The sequence below is a fragment of the Brienomyrus brachyistius genome, unplaced genomic scaffold, assembly GCF_023856365.1.
Source record: "Brienomyrus brachyistius isolate T26 unplaced genomic scaffold, BBRACH_0.4 scaffold476, whole genome shotgun sequence".
NCBI lineage: Eukaryota > Metazoa > Chordata > Actinopteri > Osteoglossiformes > Mormyridae > Brienomyrus > Brienomyrus brachyistius.
In genome coordinates, this window is record NW_026042751.1 from 1 (window position 1) to 14300 (window position 14300).

The window sequence follows — 14300 nt, forward strand, 5'->3', positions numbered from 1 at the left end:
AATCAGGGAGGGGGACTTTTAACAGCTTTCTGCAGCAACAGATAACTCTCTTCTAGAAAGGTGTCTTGCCTGTGTGCAGATGGTTCCCAGCTGGGCTACCGCTGATTCCGAGAGAGTGGGTTAATGCTTTTTAATGCACTGGCCAGAGATATGTGCTGATGGATAGGCAGTTTTTTTCAGCTGAGTGGACACTGAGTTAAAGTGGTTCTGACCACCAGGACAGGCAGTCTGTCTGCCATAGATCAGGGCTGTGAGTCGGTCATATGCTCGAATGGTCTAGTCTAGCTAAAGAGCCGCGTTTCTATGACCCTGGCGTGTGACCCATGATCTGCTGCTCTCTGGGTTGCAGGCAGGGAAGCTACCCTGGTGTGAATCACATGGGCATGATAGGCAGCGCTGCGCCTTACAGCCAGCCAGTCGGGAACAGCTCTGGGAGAATGACCCCACAGGCCCCGCCCTACAATGTCCCGCCCTCAGGTAAGGTAGCAGAGGGGATATTTGGTGCAGTTTGGTCATATCGCAAGGGGAGTTGCCATGACAATACAATTGATTGTCCTTCAGAATGACATATTCCATACTCAAGGAACGATGACGTTAAGCAAGAAACGGACGTGCTTTTTCTGTTTAAATCTAAAATGTATTTTCACTAAGGTTGCTGTCTTCGTTTGAGAATGGAAATAACTTGTAGAGGCCTGGAAATAGTCCCTGCATGGAAATGTATGAAAAATCCCAGAACACACCAGGGCCCAAGAGACAAGTGGTTTCCATGGAACCTCTGTTATATAGACTGACATTATGATTTGGGGAATAGGTCTGTTCTGGGAGTCCCTTGGTGTAAATTCTGCACTACATCAGCCTTGGAGGAAAGAGCAGATCGGCCCCTCCGGTGGCTGGGGGCGCTTTTGGGCCCCATCAGACCCATCAGGCTCAGCACCATCATCCCCTCGGCCTGCCGTAGACCTGCAGAGGGACCCTGTAGAGACAGACATCCGCATGGAAAAGCCCCGATCTCAATAAGCCTGGATGAGCTAGTGCAGATGATGGTGGTGGGGGTAGCTCCACTCACAGCAGCTTCAGGGCTACCGCCCCCCCCCCTCCCCTCCCTCCATGTCAGTCTGCCCTCTTGTCATCAAATTTCAAAGACACCTCAGACTCAGAGGCCACGGCCCAGTTCTTCACCGGTCTGGGATGAGGAGCGGAGGCCTGTGCCAACTGACCACCTAGAGACTCAGCCCCTGATGTGCCGCTGCTCTGCCCCCCCCCCAGGACCCCTGCCAACAGCAGCTGATGGCATGATGCCTCTCGACCCAAAACAGAAGCTGGACAGCAAGGAGGAGAGTGCTGGCCTGGAGCCCCAGAAGGCAAAGGTACCCGGGGGGCCTGTACCATCCCATCAGAGTAGGGGGTGTGGGTACAGGGGTCTGGTGCTGGGCACATGGCAGCAGGCCTGGCCATGTCTCTTGGTGTGACTCAGCTTGGTAGCTTGCCCATGCCCCCCCAGTCACCACACTGACACATTTCTGCATTTTCTCCCTAGGACGGTTACCTCTCCAGGTGTCCGTCACGGCCACCCACCCCCTCAGCGCTGTCCCCCAGCCCCGCCAGCCTATCCTCGTACCACGGCGACGACAGCGACAGCATCAGCAGTCCTGCCTGGCCCCGCACTCCCTCCAGCCCCGTGGGTCCCCTTTGTCTTCTTCACTGGCCTTATTTTTATTTTTCTGCTCTGTTTTCGTTTTGTTTTGTTTTTCCTGGCTGCTCGGTTTGTTTGTCTGCTGTTTGTGCTTTTCGATGGTGAGTGTGTGTCAGAGAGAGATTACCAGTCTATATTTTGACCCGAGGGAGATTTATAGGGGAGGTCTCCTCAGATGGCTGTACTGGCCCGCTCTCTCACTCTCTCACTCTCTCACTCTCTCTCTCTCTCTCTCTCTCTCTCTCTCTCTCTCTCTCTCTCTCTCTCTCTCTCTCTCTCTGGCGTCACCTGCAGCAGAAGCCCAACTCCTCCTCCACGCTGAGCGGTGAGAAGATCACCAAGCTCTACCAGATGGGTGTGGAGCCGGAGCGCCAGGCGTGGGTGGAGCGCTACCTGGCCTTCATGGAGGATCGCGGCACGCCGGTCACTAGCCTGCCCAGCGTGGGCAGGAAGCCGCTGGACCTGTGCCGCCTCTACATGTGTGTGAAGGAGATCGGTGGCCTCGCCACGGTAAGCGGCCACTCAGCCAGCACAGCCAGATTCACCGAGCGCAGGTGTCGTTCTGCGGGTTTGGACTCTTAAGTGCCTGTGACCGGAAGGTCATTGGTTTGAATCCCGCAGCCGGCAGGGTGACGTCACCGTCAGGCCCTTAAGTCAAACTGTCTGACCCTGCTATCTTAGTTGCACCTTGTTTTCGATAAAAGCATTTGCTAAACAAATAAATGTAAATGAGCCCGACTGCACATTAAAGGACTCACTAAGGCCTAGATGACTCCGCCCCCCATTTCTGCAGTCCATGGTACATGAACTACAGACAGCAAATTAGCTTTTTGGTTCCACTGAAAAGTAAAAGGTAATATGAGTTGCAGGCAGGATCTCCTATTGGATAACCCAGATTTGGCCATTGTGGTCACACCATGGAGCTGCCCAGCTGGGTGTCACGCACTGCCCCCGCCTCTCACTGAACATGCCCCCGCCTCTCACTGAACATGCCCCCGCCTCTCACTGAACATGCCCCCGCCCCCCTGCCTCGTGATGCAGGTGAATAAAACCAAGAAGTGGCGGGAGTTGTCTTCCCACCTGAACATGGGCGCCTCCAACAGCGCGGCCAGCTCCCTGAAGAAGCACTACATTCACTACCTGTTCGCCTTTGAGTGCCAAGTGGAGCGTGGGGAGGAGCCCCCGCCCGAGATCTTCGCCACGACCGACTCCAAGAAGCAGCAGACGCCCAAGATTCAGCCGCCATCTCCAGGTAAGGAGTGGTACTGCATGTTGCCACTTTATTAATGCAAGTGTTTGATTCTAATGGGTCATTTTTAAGAGTCTCCATTGCTGGACATCAGCTAAGGTAACACCAAGCATTTTGGTTTTTCAAAGAAAAGTAACATGCTCCCTCCACCTTATAGTTCAGTCCAGCCTTCTCAGCTTTTGAATTCTTGTAGCGTGCTAAATATTTCTGTCCTCATTGCTTCTTGGTGTTTGTAATTCTCTGTAAAACGGGCATGAGAGGCAGCAGGTGAAACAGGGGGGCTTTCCACTGCTTGTTGAACTGTCTGTGTTTACTGTCAGTCCCCCCCAGTCATGCCGTCAGTGTATATTACACACCCCATTCTGTGCTCTGACCACCAGGGCTGTTTGTGCCCCCCTCTTGTCTTTACACCTTCTTGTTTTCCCACATGAAAGGTCCCTCTTCTGCATTTCCTCCAACCCATATCCCATAATGCACTATCTCTGCTAGCAGGGGAGGTGGCCAGTGTCATGTGACCAAGGTTATTAATAGCTGGCAGGCTGTGATGTCACAATGGAGGTGGGGGGGGTATCCGGAATGCAGTGCCAGGAAGGGGTGGAGCTTGGAAGAGTTAAATAGCAGTGACCTCCTTTTGACTTGTGTCCACAAAGCAGGCCAGTGATGGTTCCCCTCCATCCCGGATGTGTGCTGAGTTCACGGCGCACTGTCGTCCACAGTGTGAGGAAGCACTTACCCCCGTGTAACCCCCACACACAGACTGAACATGCGAAGGCTGGCAGGCAGTCAAGTGGATATCCTTGAAAGAGGATCCCCCCTCCCGGATTCCTTCCCTCTCTCCCTGCTCCCCCGCCCTAACGTGCATGATGTGTTCATGTCATATGACCCCTCTATTACAGACCCAAGGCGTGGAGTTTTTAGGTGCACTTCACATAGGTTGTGTTTTTCTAATTAATCTGGAATAACCCAGCCCAGCCCCTCACGGCTTCAAAAGGCTGACAGAATTCTTCACTTTGAAGGAGCAACTCCTTCTCCCCCAGCCTTGTCCCAGTTACCCCCTCCACCACTCCTTTGCTGCAGTCCTGAGACCCTGGCCGGATGGTCCTGCCTCATGTAGCCTGATTCTGTGCTGTGTTTTGTGGCAGTAGATATTTGTGCTAATCTGCTGGCTGGTCTCACCATTTTTTGTGAAGAATCCCTGGGAGCGAGTCAGTGTCAGCTGGTGAGAGGGACACAAACCTCAATTTACGTGTATCTCCTCTGGTTCAACAAGTAGGGCATTGTGCTAATGACACAAAGGTTGTGGGTTTGAATTCCAGGGAGTGCACATTAATTGTAACCCTTCACTCTACTGTGGGTTGCTTTGGATAAAAGTGCCAAATTATTTTATAGAATATATTTGTAAATGAAGGGCATTTTGTAATATTTCTAAACAATATATGTCACAATGTAATATTAACGTTAAGGTGTTTACTTCTAAACAAAACTTGTAGGTTTCTATATACTTAAATATAAGGATGCACTGGTATCGGTATTAGTTGTAATACCATGCTCATGTCCTCATGACAATGTGTCGATGCCTGTAACCAATACCATGTGATGACATATTAGCTATATCGTTAATGAGCAAAATAAACAGGACAAAATATCTGTGGTATGGAACAAGTTAACAACGGAATCCAAACCATAGTGGACTGCAGACTGTGCTTGACTAAACTATGAAGAGGAGGGTTCATACAACACTAGTAATCTAATTAAACATCTAAAAAATAAACATTAGAAAGCATTTGACCAGCAGTGGTATAAAAAGTTTGTGAACCTCTGCTTTATAGGTTTTAAGGTGACGTTTTTAAATCGTAATTAACTTGCTGGTCAACTGTTTTTCACAGAGACTTAAAACTATGATCACCATGACCACTATGATCAGCCCCCCCTTCCCTCCTGCATGGCGATTCTCCCTTTCACTAATGGGACATGAGCGGCTCGGGGAGCCCAGAGCCCACATGCCGTGCTGACCACACCTCTGCCTGGTGTCCTCTCTCTCCCCCAGCTAACTCTGGCTCCCTGCAGGGCCCCCACACACCACAGTCCACAGGCAGCAGCTCAATGACGGAGGCGGGGGGTGACTTGAAGCCGCCCACACCAGCCCCACCCACACCTGCTCCTCACACGCAGATGATCCCGCAGCAGGGTAGCAGGTAGGGGGCGCACTTGAGTCTCATCTTTTGTGGTTGTGCCGTGCTGTGGATTTAGTTTACTTCAATTCATTTCAGACAACCTTTGTGCTTTTATTTGCCAAAAATAGCGAAATTACACATTTGCCTGATCAGGGTGAAACTGGCAGTTTCATGTAGTTTCTGGATACCAAGGATTTATGGGAAATGAGAAATGGATGGGTGTTATCAATAGGTGGATTTATAACACTGTTGGGGTTACATCTGGAAGACTTTGATACTGACTGTTTGGGCGATGTCAGAAAAAGGTAAAGAGGTCTGCCAGACGCGCTTTCCAAACACCGAGAACAAAATTCCGTATCACGTTATCAACATGTTTGTCATTCCTCATAGATATCAAAACAATAAAACGAGGCATAAGCGAGCGTAAGCGGTCAACAGAAGTTGCAACTCCCCACTCACCCCCTCTTTACCAAACACCCATTAGCAGGTGTGCAAGTAAAATCACAGTCTACCATGCCTAGCATCATGTGACACATACACCCTTAACGTAAAACAATGCAAGTAAGTGCTACATAAATGTGACATTGAGAATTTGCAGGATATGTAGCACATCCATTAAAATTGTCCTGTGCTCATTTAAAGCTCCTATGCAGAAAGAGTGACTGACACATTTCCTTGTCTGTGATTGTGTCAGTATCTATTGCATGCATTTGCACGTAACTTCCAGTTCTCCTCATAGTGAGTGTCTGTCTTCTCTTAGGAACAGCAGCACTGTCAGTGTGCAGGACCCCTTCGCAGAGGTCAATGACCCCGTCTTCCAGAAATGCACTCCTATGAACCCTGGGGCACCTTACCACCCCCAGGGGGGCAACATGCCAGAGGCTGTGATGAGGATACAGTATGAGGCCAACAAGGACCCCTTTGGTGCTGCAAGGAAGGGTAAGTCTTGTTTGGACTGTCCTTGCTCTATGAATGATGCAGGATAAGCAGGATGTGTGCTCTTCAGAGGCAGGGACGACTTCACCCACTTCTAGCTTCTGGTGTAGTACAGCGGAAAAATATTCTGTCTCAGATTGAAACGTTGAGAAATCTCTGCTGTCGAGTCACCTATGCCCATCTGTGGTGCAATGGTGCCCCCTAGTGGAGAGTAATGTTTTGTTTTAAATTTGCTCACTAAAGCTATAAATAAACCAATTTGTAAAACGTTGTGACTGAAGAGTTGCTCTTAGTACTTAGAAAAAAAAATCTCATTTATTTTCTAGATGCAGTTTTAACTTTTATATTTAGCTCCTCAATCTGCCCAGCCCGGTCATTAAGACCATCAACAACGCTTAGCTTACTTGGGACATTCTGCTCTTTATTTATGCTCCTTAGTTTTGCCTAATGGCAAGAGAAATGGTTATATTTGGGAATGACTCTTACTTTGGGAATGAGTGCTGATTTTAAGTGGAAACAGCGTTTCGACGGGAGCACGCTCTCTCCGCAGGGATGGCCCCAAACGAGCACTTTGGGGAAGGCCATATGGCCGGCAGCGGCATGCAGGAAGCATATGGCCGGGGGCCACCTCCGGGGGCCATGCCTGTCCCGGGCGTGGGCCAGCGCCCCCAGTACCCTTACGGCCCCGGCTATGACAGGAGGTGGGTCCGCAGTGGAGTTTCACTGGATCTTTGCGTTCACATTTATTTATTTAGCAGATGCAAAAAACAAGTGAGGCTAATACCCCAATTATCCATGACAAAGCACGGTGTATACCACCAAAATTAGTATTATTTATTATTCAGGAAACTAGCTATATGAAGAACATTAGAACCTCACGTTCATAATCAGTCTTGTAACCCTGAAATGATTTCAATATGATTCTTTAAGTACTTTTTTAAAAAGGACTTTAGGTTTTTCACCAGTTTAGATCAGAGTTTTCCCATTAAAGATGTACTATTGTAAAATTGAGTTGGAGAGCCAACTACCCGTCAGTAAGATTAACTGGTACTTAAACAGGATTGTTTATTTTTTGAGTGTGGTTCCAGAAATTCAGTCAGCTGATCTACCAGTTCAGAGTCTTTCTGGCACAAATGCAGAATGAGAACTGGCCACTTATTGCTGCTGTCTAACCGTGCTTTTATTTGGTGACCCATGTTCCATCAGACCGGACAATGTGATGGGACCAGAGGGGGGCATAGTTCCCCACCAAAGTCAGAACAACATGGCACCCTCTGCTAATGACTCGGGACTGTATTCTCCAAACAGATACCCCTCCCAGCTGAGGTGAGGACCCACCTCTCTCTCTCGCACCTCCGCATCTTCTAGAAGGGCTTAAAAGCAAAAATAGTCAGCACAACTGTGCATATTTTTCACCTGAAACTTGACCCACTTTTATCCAGCTGCCTTAAGAGATTTTAGTAACTCTGTCTCATTGCAGATATACCTTATTTACAGTGTCCTTGTGGAGATACCAAGACCTCTCAGTAGAACAGTTTGTCCCCTGGCTGAAATAGTCAACATAATTTCCTATAATGTCCGCATGCCCAGGGGGGCTGGACTGCCCGTTGATCTTGGACCCCTCAGTTTTTTTTTCTCTCTACTTGGGAGTTTGTAGTTCCTCTCCTCCATTGTCATCTGTCTTGTTTATTCTCTTTGCCTTCCCATTTCCCAGTTATTGAATTATTCTGTATAAATGATGCAGGAATGTATCTCACCCATGTAAAGCGCCTGGGGGTGACACTGTTGTGAAAGGAGCTATATAAAAATAAACTGAATTGAACATAATAGGCTCTGTAAGTGGTGAAATGTGGGAAAAGAAGCATAGCCTGAACGAATTATGTAACACAAAGAACTGGAAGGATGATTCACTCCCAGTTGCAGTTCCAGCCAGCGGTAAGAGCAGGCAAAGCTGTAACCTGCTCAGACTGTAACCCTGGTTTCCGTGTCAGTGCTTTTGGTAAATGAAGGGATTTATTGTGACTCCATGTCCCATCAGGCACGAGGGCTACGGACAGCAGTATTCCCACGGCATGCCATATGGAGCCCATCAGCCCGGAATGTTCCCCCAGCAGCAGGTGAGAAGCCAGGGCGTGGGGGAGCACTGTGATGTCAGGAACTGAGCCCCGCCTGTGCATGACCATGGATATGAAGTCTAACTGCCACAGAGGCTGCTCTCCAAATCACTGTCAGTGTGACTGATCGCTCCTCCTGCTCGAAGATGCCCTCAGAAGCTCAGGCCTTTTGTTGTATTCCAAGAGTCGACTGATTGCTTATTTGTGTAGAAAATGTAACTTGGCTTTAAAAATTAGCTTCGAACTTGAAAGTAGCTCAAACCATAATTTACTGTCATCTTTGAAATGGTGGTAGTGTTTTTCAAACGATGACTTTAAATAGTCTATTAAATGACGGGGTTACTCAGCAAGTTAGTGTTTGGCCAGGCCTGGTTATTAGAGGGTCTTGTAACAAACTTGTATCATTTGTCTTAAAGTTCCTTTCATTGCCATGTCTGATTTAGCAGAAATAAAAGAAACCTTATTTACAAATTTATAGAATAAGTGCAACATTGATGAATTAGTGAAGTATTGAAGGGCAAAAGTGAATTGCAGTATCTACAGATGATGGTGAAACAAGTGATGCTCATTCAGTCAGTCCAGCTTTCGCTCCCCTGCAGGGCTACAAACGGCCAATGGAGGGGATGTACGGCCCCCCTGCGAAGCGCCATGAGGGGGACGTGTATGGTGGGCCCTATGGAGGGCAGCAGCCAGATCCATATGGCCCCTACGGCAGCTATTCGGGCCCTGAACGCCGGCCCATGCAGAACCCCTTCCCATACGGTTATGGACGGGAACGCATGCCCCCCTCAGGTCCAGTGCCCCCACATGCAATGGGCTCTGGTGAGGGGCCCCAGCCCAGGATGTGGCCCTCCAGGACAGATGTGAACTACCCCTATCCAACTAGGCACGGTCAGGGAGCGACCTACCCTTTGGGCCGCGGGGACGACGGTGAAGGCCTGCCAGGCCAGGACAGCTCGTGGCCCAGTGCCACTGGGCAGCGCCAGCCGTCTTTTCACCCCTCGGCCACCTCCCCCTCTTCCTCCTCTGGACCGATGCCCCATATGACCACTAGGCCGCCGCCACCCTCGTCATACCAGACACCCCCCGCCATGGCTGCCAGCCATGTTCCCCGGGACCCCAGTCCCGCCCCTTTCCAGCGCTCTATGGAGGTGCATCCATCTCCCAGCAAGGGCCACTTTATGGCTTCTGTAAAACCGCCAAAGCCAGGCATGCCTGTCCCCATGCCGGGGCCCGCCCCAGCTCCCGGGATGCCTGGCCAGGCTCCTCCTCCGGTCCTCCAGCGAGAGGTCAGCTACCCCGCCAGTTCGGTGGAGGGCACACAGGCACTGCTGAAGCCACGTCGTAAGCTGACCTCCAAAGACACCGGTAGGTCCTGCCTGCTCTGTTACCCAGTGTCATAAACAGGCCATTTCCTCCTGCTGTGTTTAATCGCTATGCTGTTAGGGGATCAGCGTCGTCCCATGCATCCGAGCCACCTCTTAAGGAGTGTGTAAGGCCCCATCATTGTAGAAACAGGTTACAGCCCAGATAAGATGACTTTTGAGAGGAATTAATAGAGCCCAGAACAACTTATAATGGTAGTGGCTTTGTTTCCTGGAGATGCAGAGAAGATCCAGTTGGGGTTGAGAGTAAAAGAAATTTTCAGTTCTGCAGTGTTGTAAAGAAAGGAAATCGGAGATACTGTAATGGATAAGATCTATAATGTGGAACTGCATTGAGATTAAGGTGCCTTCCATCTGCAGTAAGTTGTCCTAACAAACATTCCAAACAAGTACAACTCTGCTGCTTTCTATCTACCATTTCCTAGTGTATTCGCACTAGGACACGTCACAGCCATATAACATGAAACATGGCTGTGACGGGTCCTAGTGTGAATACACTAGGAAATGGTAGATAGAAAGCAGCAGAGTTGTACTTGTTTGGAATGTTTGTAGGGACAACTTACTGCAGATGGAAGGCACCTTAATGTAGGATGAGAAACCACCTGCTGTGTAGGAGTAAGAAGGGGAAGATGCAATCTTAGCAATAAGGGAGTTTGTATAGCAGGCATTCTGGGATCAGCTGGGGTCAGCTGTTTGTCGGCGGGTTCCGTCTCCACTGAGCGTCTCAAAAAGACAAGAAACAGGGAGTATTATAGGGGCAGAAATCACTTTGGACCTCATTGCAGGAACCCCAGAGGCCTGGCGTGTGATGATGTCCCTCAAGTCAGGCCTGCTGGCAGAGAGCACCTGGGCCCTAGACACCATCAATATCCTGCTTTATGATGATAGCACTGTGGCCTCCTTCACCCTCTCACAGGTAGGACTACATCGGCTGAACCCTCAGGGGCCATTCACAAGTGACATATGCATGACATCATAAACCTACCTCAACATCTGTCTGGGAGTGATTTTCCTCCTTGATCCAAACAGGTTTGTTGATCTGTAGAGCGTGACCTCTGCCTTTTCTTTCACCCCTCCAGTTGCCTGGATTTCTGGAACTAATCGTGGAATACTTCAGAAGGTGCCTGATAGAGATGTTTGGGATTCTGAAGGAGTATGAAGTGGGAACACCTGGACAGAAGATACTTCTAGGACCTACGCCAAGTCAGAAGGAGGAGGATCCTGCCCACCCGGAAGAAATGGATAAATCTGAGGCAGAACTGGGAGAGGAGGATGGATGGGCAGCAAATGATGAGGCACTTCTCAATACCACTGAGGAGGCAGTGTCAGACAACATCAGGGAGGAGCCTCCAGATGAGCCACATTTAAAGGGGATGGATGAGGAAGAGCATGAGGAGAAGAGCAAGGACCTCTCAGAGGCAATATGTCCCCTGGAGCCCCGGCCAAAACAGGCTAGCAGGTATGACAAATTCCCACTGAAGGTGGAAGACAAGGACTGGGATGGGTCACAAGAAGACCTGCTAAACGGTGAGGGCTTCACCAGCGGGTTGCTGCACTGGCAGGCAGGTGGGGGGGACTCCACTGCCCACATCCAGACCCACTTTGAGAGAAAGACCAACAGCCTGTGGGGTAGGGAGGAGGAGTTGGAACCAGTAGAGGCCAATGAGAAGACTTGCCACAACAGGGCACCCTGGTGGCCATCAGTTTCCTTTGAGTTTGACACCCTGGAGGATGAACCACGTTGCCGAGACGATGCCCCTCTCTCTGTTGCTGCCAACTGGCAGGACTCGCTGGCACGGCGGTGCATCTGCATCTCCAACGTTATACGCAGCCTCTCCTTCGTACCTGGCAATGACACCGAGATGTCCCGGCATCCAGGCCTGGTGCTGATCCTAGGCCGGCTGGTGCTGCTGCACCACGAACACCTTGAAAGGAAAAGGCCTTCTGCAATTCGCCGCGATGGAGAAAGGGATGGCGAAGAGGAGGACCGTGGTCTGGCCTGCAGCAGAGATGAGTGGCGCTGGGATTGCCTTGCCACACTGCGGGAGAACACTATGGTGACCCTGGCAAACATTGCCGGCCAGCTGGATCTGTCACTCTACCCAGAAAGCATCTGTTTGCCTCTCCTGGATGGCCTCCTGCACTGGATGGTGTGCCCCTCGGCAGTATCCCGGGACCCGTTTCCAACGGCTGGGCCTTACTCTGCACTCACCCCACAGCGACTTGTACTGGAGTGCCTGTGCAAGCTGAGTGTTCAGGATGGCAACGTGGACCTCTTGCTGGCCACGCCACCTATGAGCCGGCAGCAGCGGCTCTACACAGCTTTGGTGCGTCATGTGGGTGAGCGCCGCAGCCAGGTGTGCCGCGAGATGGCGGTGGCTGTTCTGTCCAACTTGGCCCGTGGCGACCCTACAGCAGCCCGGGCTATAGCCCTGCAGCGGGGCGGCATAGGCAGCCTGATGGGATTTCTGGAGGACGGTGTGGCCGTGGCGCAGTACCAGCACGGCCCCCACGGGCCCCCGCACCCCGAGCCGCCGAGCGTCAGCATGATGTGCCGGGCCGCCAAGGCGCTGCTGGCCATGGCCGAGGTGGAGGAGAACCGGCCCAAGTTTGTGCTGTATGAGGGCCGGCTGTTGGACATCACCGTGTCCTCTGTGTTGAGCGCCGCTGTCTCCAGCATCCTGTGCCAAGTGCTCTTCAAAATCGGCCGCTTTTGACTGGCACCTTGACGGCCTCTAAGAGCAGATGTCACATGCAATTGCTGGTATTATATTTTTATTTAAGGGAAAAAATTAAATAAAAATGTTTTGTATATGTATAAATAAATATATAAATATATAAAAATAGCTCCCCAGCCCGATTCACGGTTTAATTTTGGAATTTTTGAAATGATTTTAATACAGATATTTAATACTTGCTGTGGTATGTGTTTTTAATATTTTTCCTGTCTTTTTTTTAATAATTTGATTTGAACAAGAGTTGATATATGCTCCTTTTTGTTGTCTCTTATATGTATGTCTCTTGTTTTATATAATTGTTCTGAATCAGTTTGCTTTCAATTAATAATTTAAATTGTGATAAATATTGTGGATGGTTCTTCTGCCACATTATTGAGAAGAAAAATGATTTTACTCGTATAAATATACCCATGTTTAAGAAAGGCTTGTGCAATAGGAATCACGGCAGGTTGGCATGGTAACAGGCTGGCTGTCAGTTAAGTGTGTGTTTGTTCCCTCCTACACCATGCAACACAAAATCAGTGTTGCATCTGCCTACCAGTCAAAGAAAAAAAAATACTCCCTTCTCCACTCCTGGAGCAGTCTCTTTAGTACTTGTATTACGTTTATTTTGTATTCGGCAGTGGGCTGAGATGTAAATAGATCTTGTACATTGAACAAACGTACCTTTGTTTTATTCTTTGTATTTCGTTGTTTTTAGTTACCTGCATATCTTTTTTTCCAGGTGATATGACTACAAAGTGACAGTAGTTGTTAATTCTAAATATTATTTGCTGTTACCGTTAATTTTATTTAGTCTATTTCATTGTTTGGGTTCACATCCTAAAACAAAGGCAAAGTCGTATCCTGTGTGTAAGAAGTTGCTGTGCTCTCAGCACGGGTGTGTACCGCTTTGTGAGCCCCATGTTGGACTTGTTTCATTCTGGGGAATAATGTATAAGGTTATAAAAGACAGAAAGACATCTATCCTATCCATTTCTTTTTAATTCCCCGCATGTGATGCGGAAAAGGAAAGTTATCCTGGGATGATGACAGAAACCAATTAAAACTGAATAACAGGACAAAGAAAATCCTACACCGATATTTAAGACTGGCGTCTTCTTTTCGCTCATCCACACATTGGACATTTATTCAAAACAAAATCTTTATACTATATGTTCCACATGTTAAAAAAATAAATGTACATTAAACCTTGTTAAGCACCGTGTAGGATATGGTGTTTGCTCTAAGTTAACCTGAAATGATACCATGCTCAGGCTGTATGTAAACCGAGTGTTGAAAAAGATCTAGATTTTGTTTGCCAGAGGTAAGAGCTGGTCAAGTGTGTGCATAAACCAATATAACTCCACTAGCTCCATCCCAGTCACATGGCTTAGCATGTGAACAGATATGTCCTGAAACCAGTGAAATCTAGCACATCTGACTAATCATGTGACTGAGAAGTACATGAATTTTGCATGACTTCACAAGAGTTGGCACGCTGCACCCTGAAATCACTAAGCAGAGGTTTGTTATGGTTACTATATACTACATACAAACTGTCTGGGAGTAGCTTCACGTACATCTGAATGAACCTATTGTTTGATTTATGTATAGAAGGAATGGTGAAAAAATACATCCTGTTGTATATTTTGGATTGTCTCTTGGAGGAGTGTGACCTCAGCATGAAGGTGTGCTTCAGTGATCAGCAGAGCTCTGTCATCTGCAGCCTGAGCTCCCAGTTGGGGCCATCCTTGGTAAACAGGTTGGTGGGGAGAAGCCAGACACAACACTGCATGAAAAATACCTATTAAAACCAGAGTACCCTGTCCAGAATAGGGTTACGAGGACTCGGCCCTGGAGGCGGACCTGGGGATGGTGCTCACCAGTGTGGAGAAATCAGTATAAAACACAGTGACCGGTGATGGTTTCACCTCCCATAAACCTCTGCCGGTATAAAGAAATCCCATTCCTTTGTTCATTTCAGATTACGTTTGTCGAGAATGTATATTTAGCACGTTGCAAACCAGGG

At 48.8% G+C, this 14300-nt stretch overlaps 1 protein-coding gene across 3 annotated transcripts; it reads left to right on the forward strand.

Moving 5' to 3' along the window:
* The first annotated feature begins 88 nt into the window (after positions 1 to 88).
* On the forward strand, positions 89 to 13372 carry LOC125729085 (AT-rich interactive domain-containing protein 1B-like). Of its 3 annotated transcripts, XM_049005633.1 has the most exons (13): positions 89 to 477; positions 1267 to 1367; positions 1538 to 1678; positions 1988 to 2203; positions 2735 to 2945; positions 4990 to 5137; positions 5877 to 6055; positions 6603 to 6753; positions 7259 to 7378; positions 8091 to 8169; positions 8766 to 9534; positions 10337 to 10467; positions 10631 to 13372. In XM_049005633.1, the coding sequence occupies exons 1-13, from the start codon at positions 324 to 326 to the stop codon at positions 12266 to 12268; spliced, it is 4038 nt and encodes a 1345-aa protein (XP_048861590.1). In that variant the 5' UTR covers positions 89 to 323; the 3' UTR covers positions 12269 to 13372. The 3 variants fall into 3 exon arrangements, with proteins under 3 accessions (XP_048861590.1, XP_048861588.1, XP_048861589.1); XM_049005631.1 differs by lacking the exon at positions 89 to 477 and having other exon boundaries at positions 494 to 1367; XM_049005632.1 differs by lacking the exon at positions 89 to 477 and having other exon boundaries at positions 494 to 1367; positions 1991 to 2203.
* The last annotated feature ends 928 nt before the right edge of the window (positions 13373 to 14300 follow it).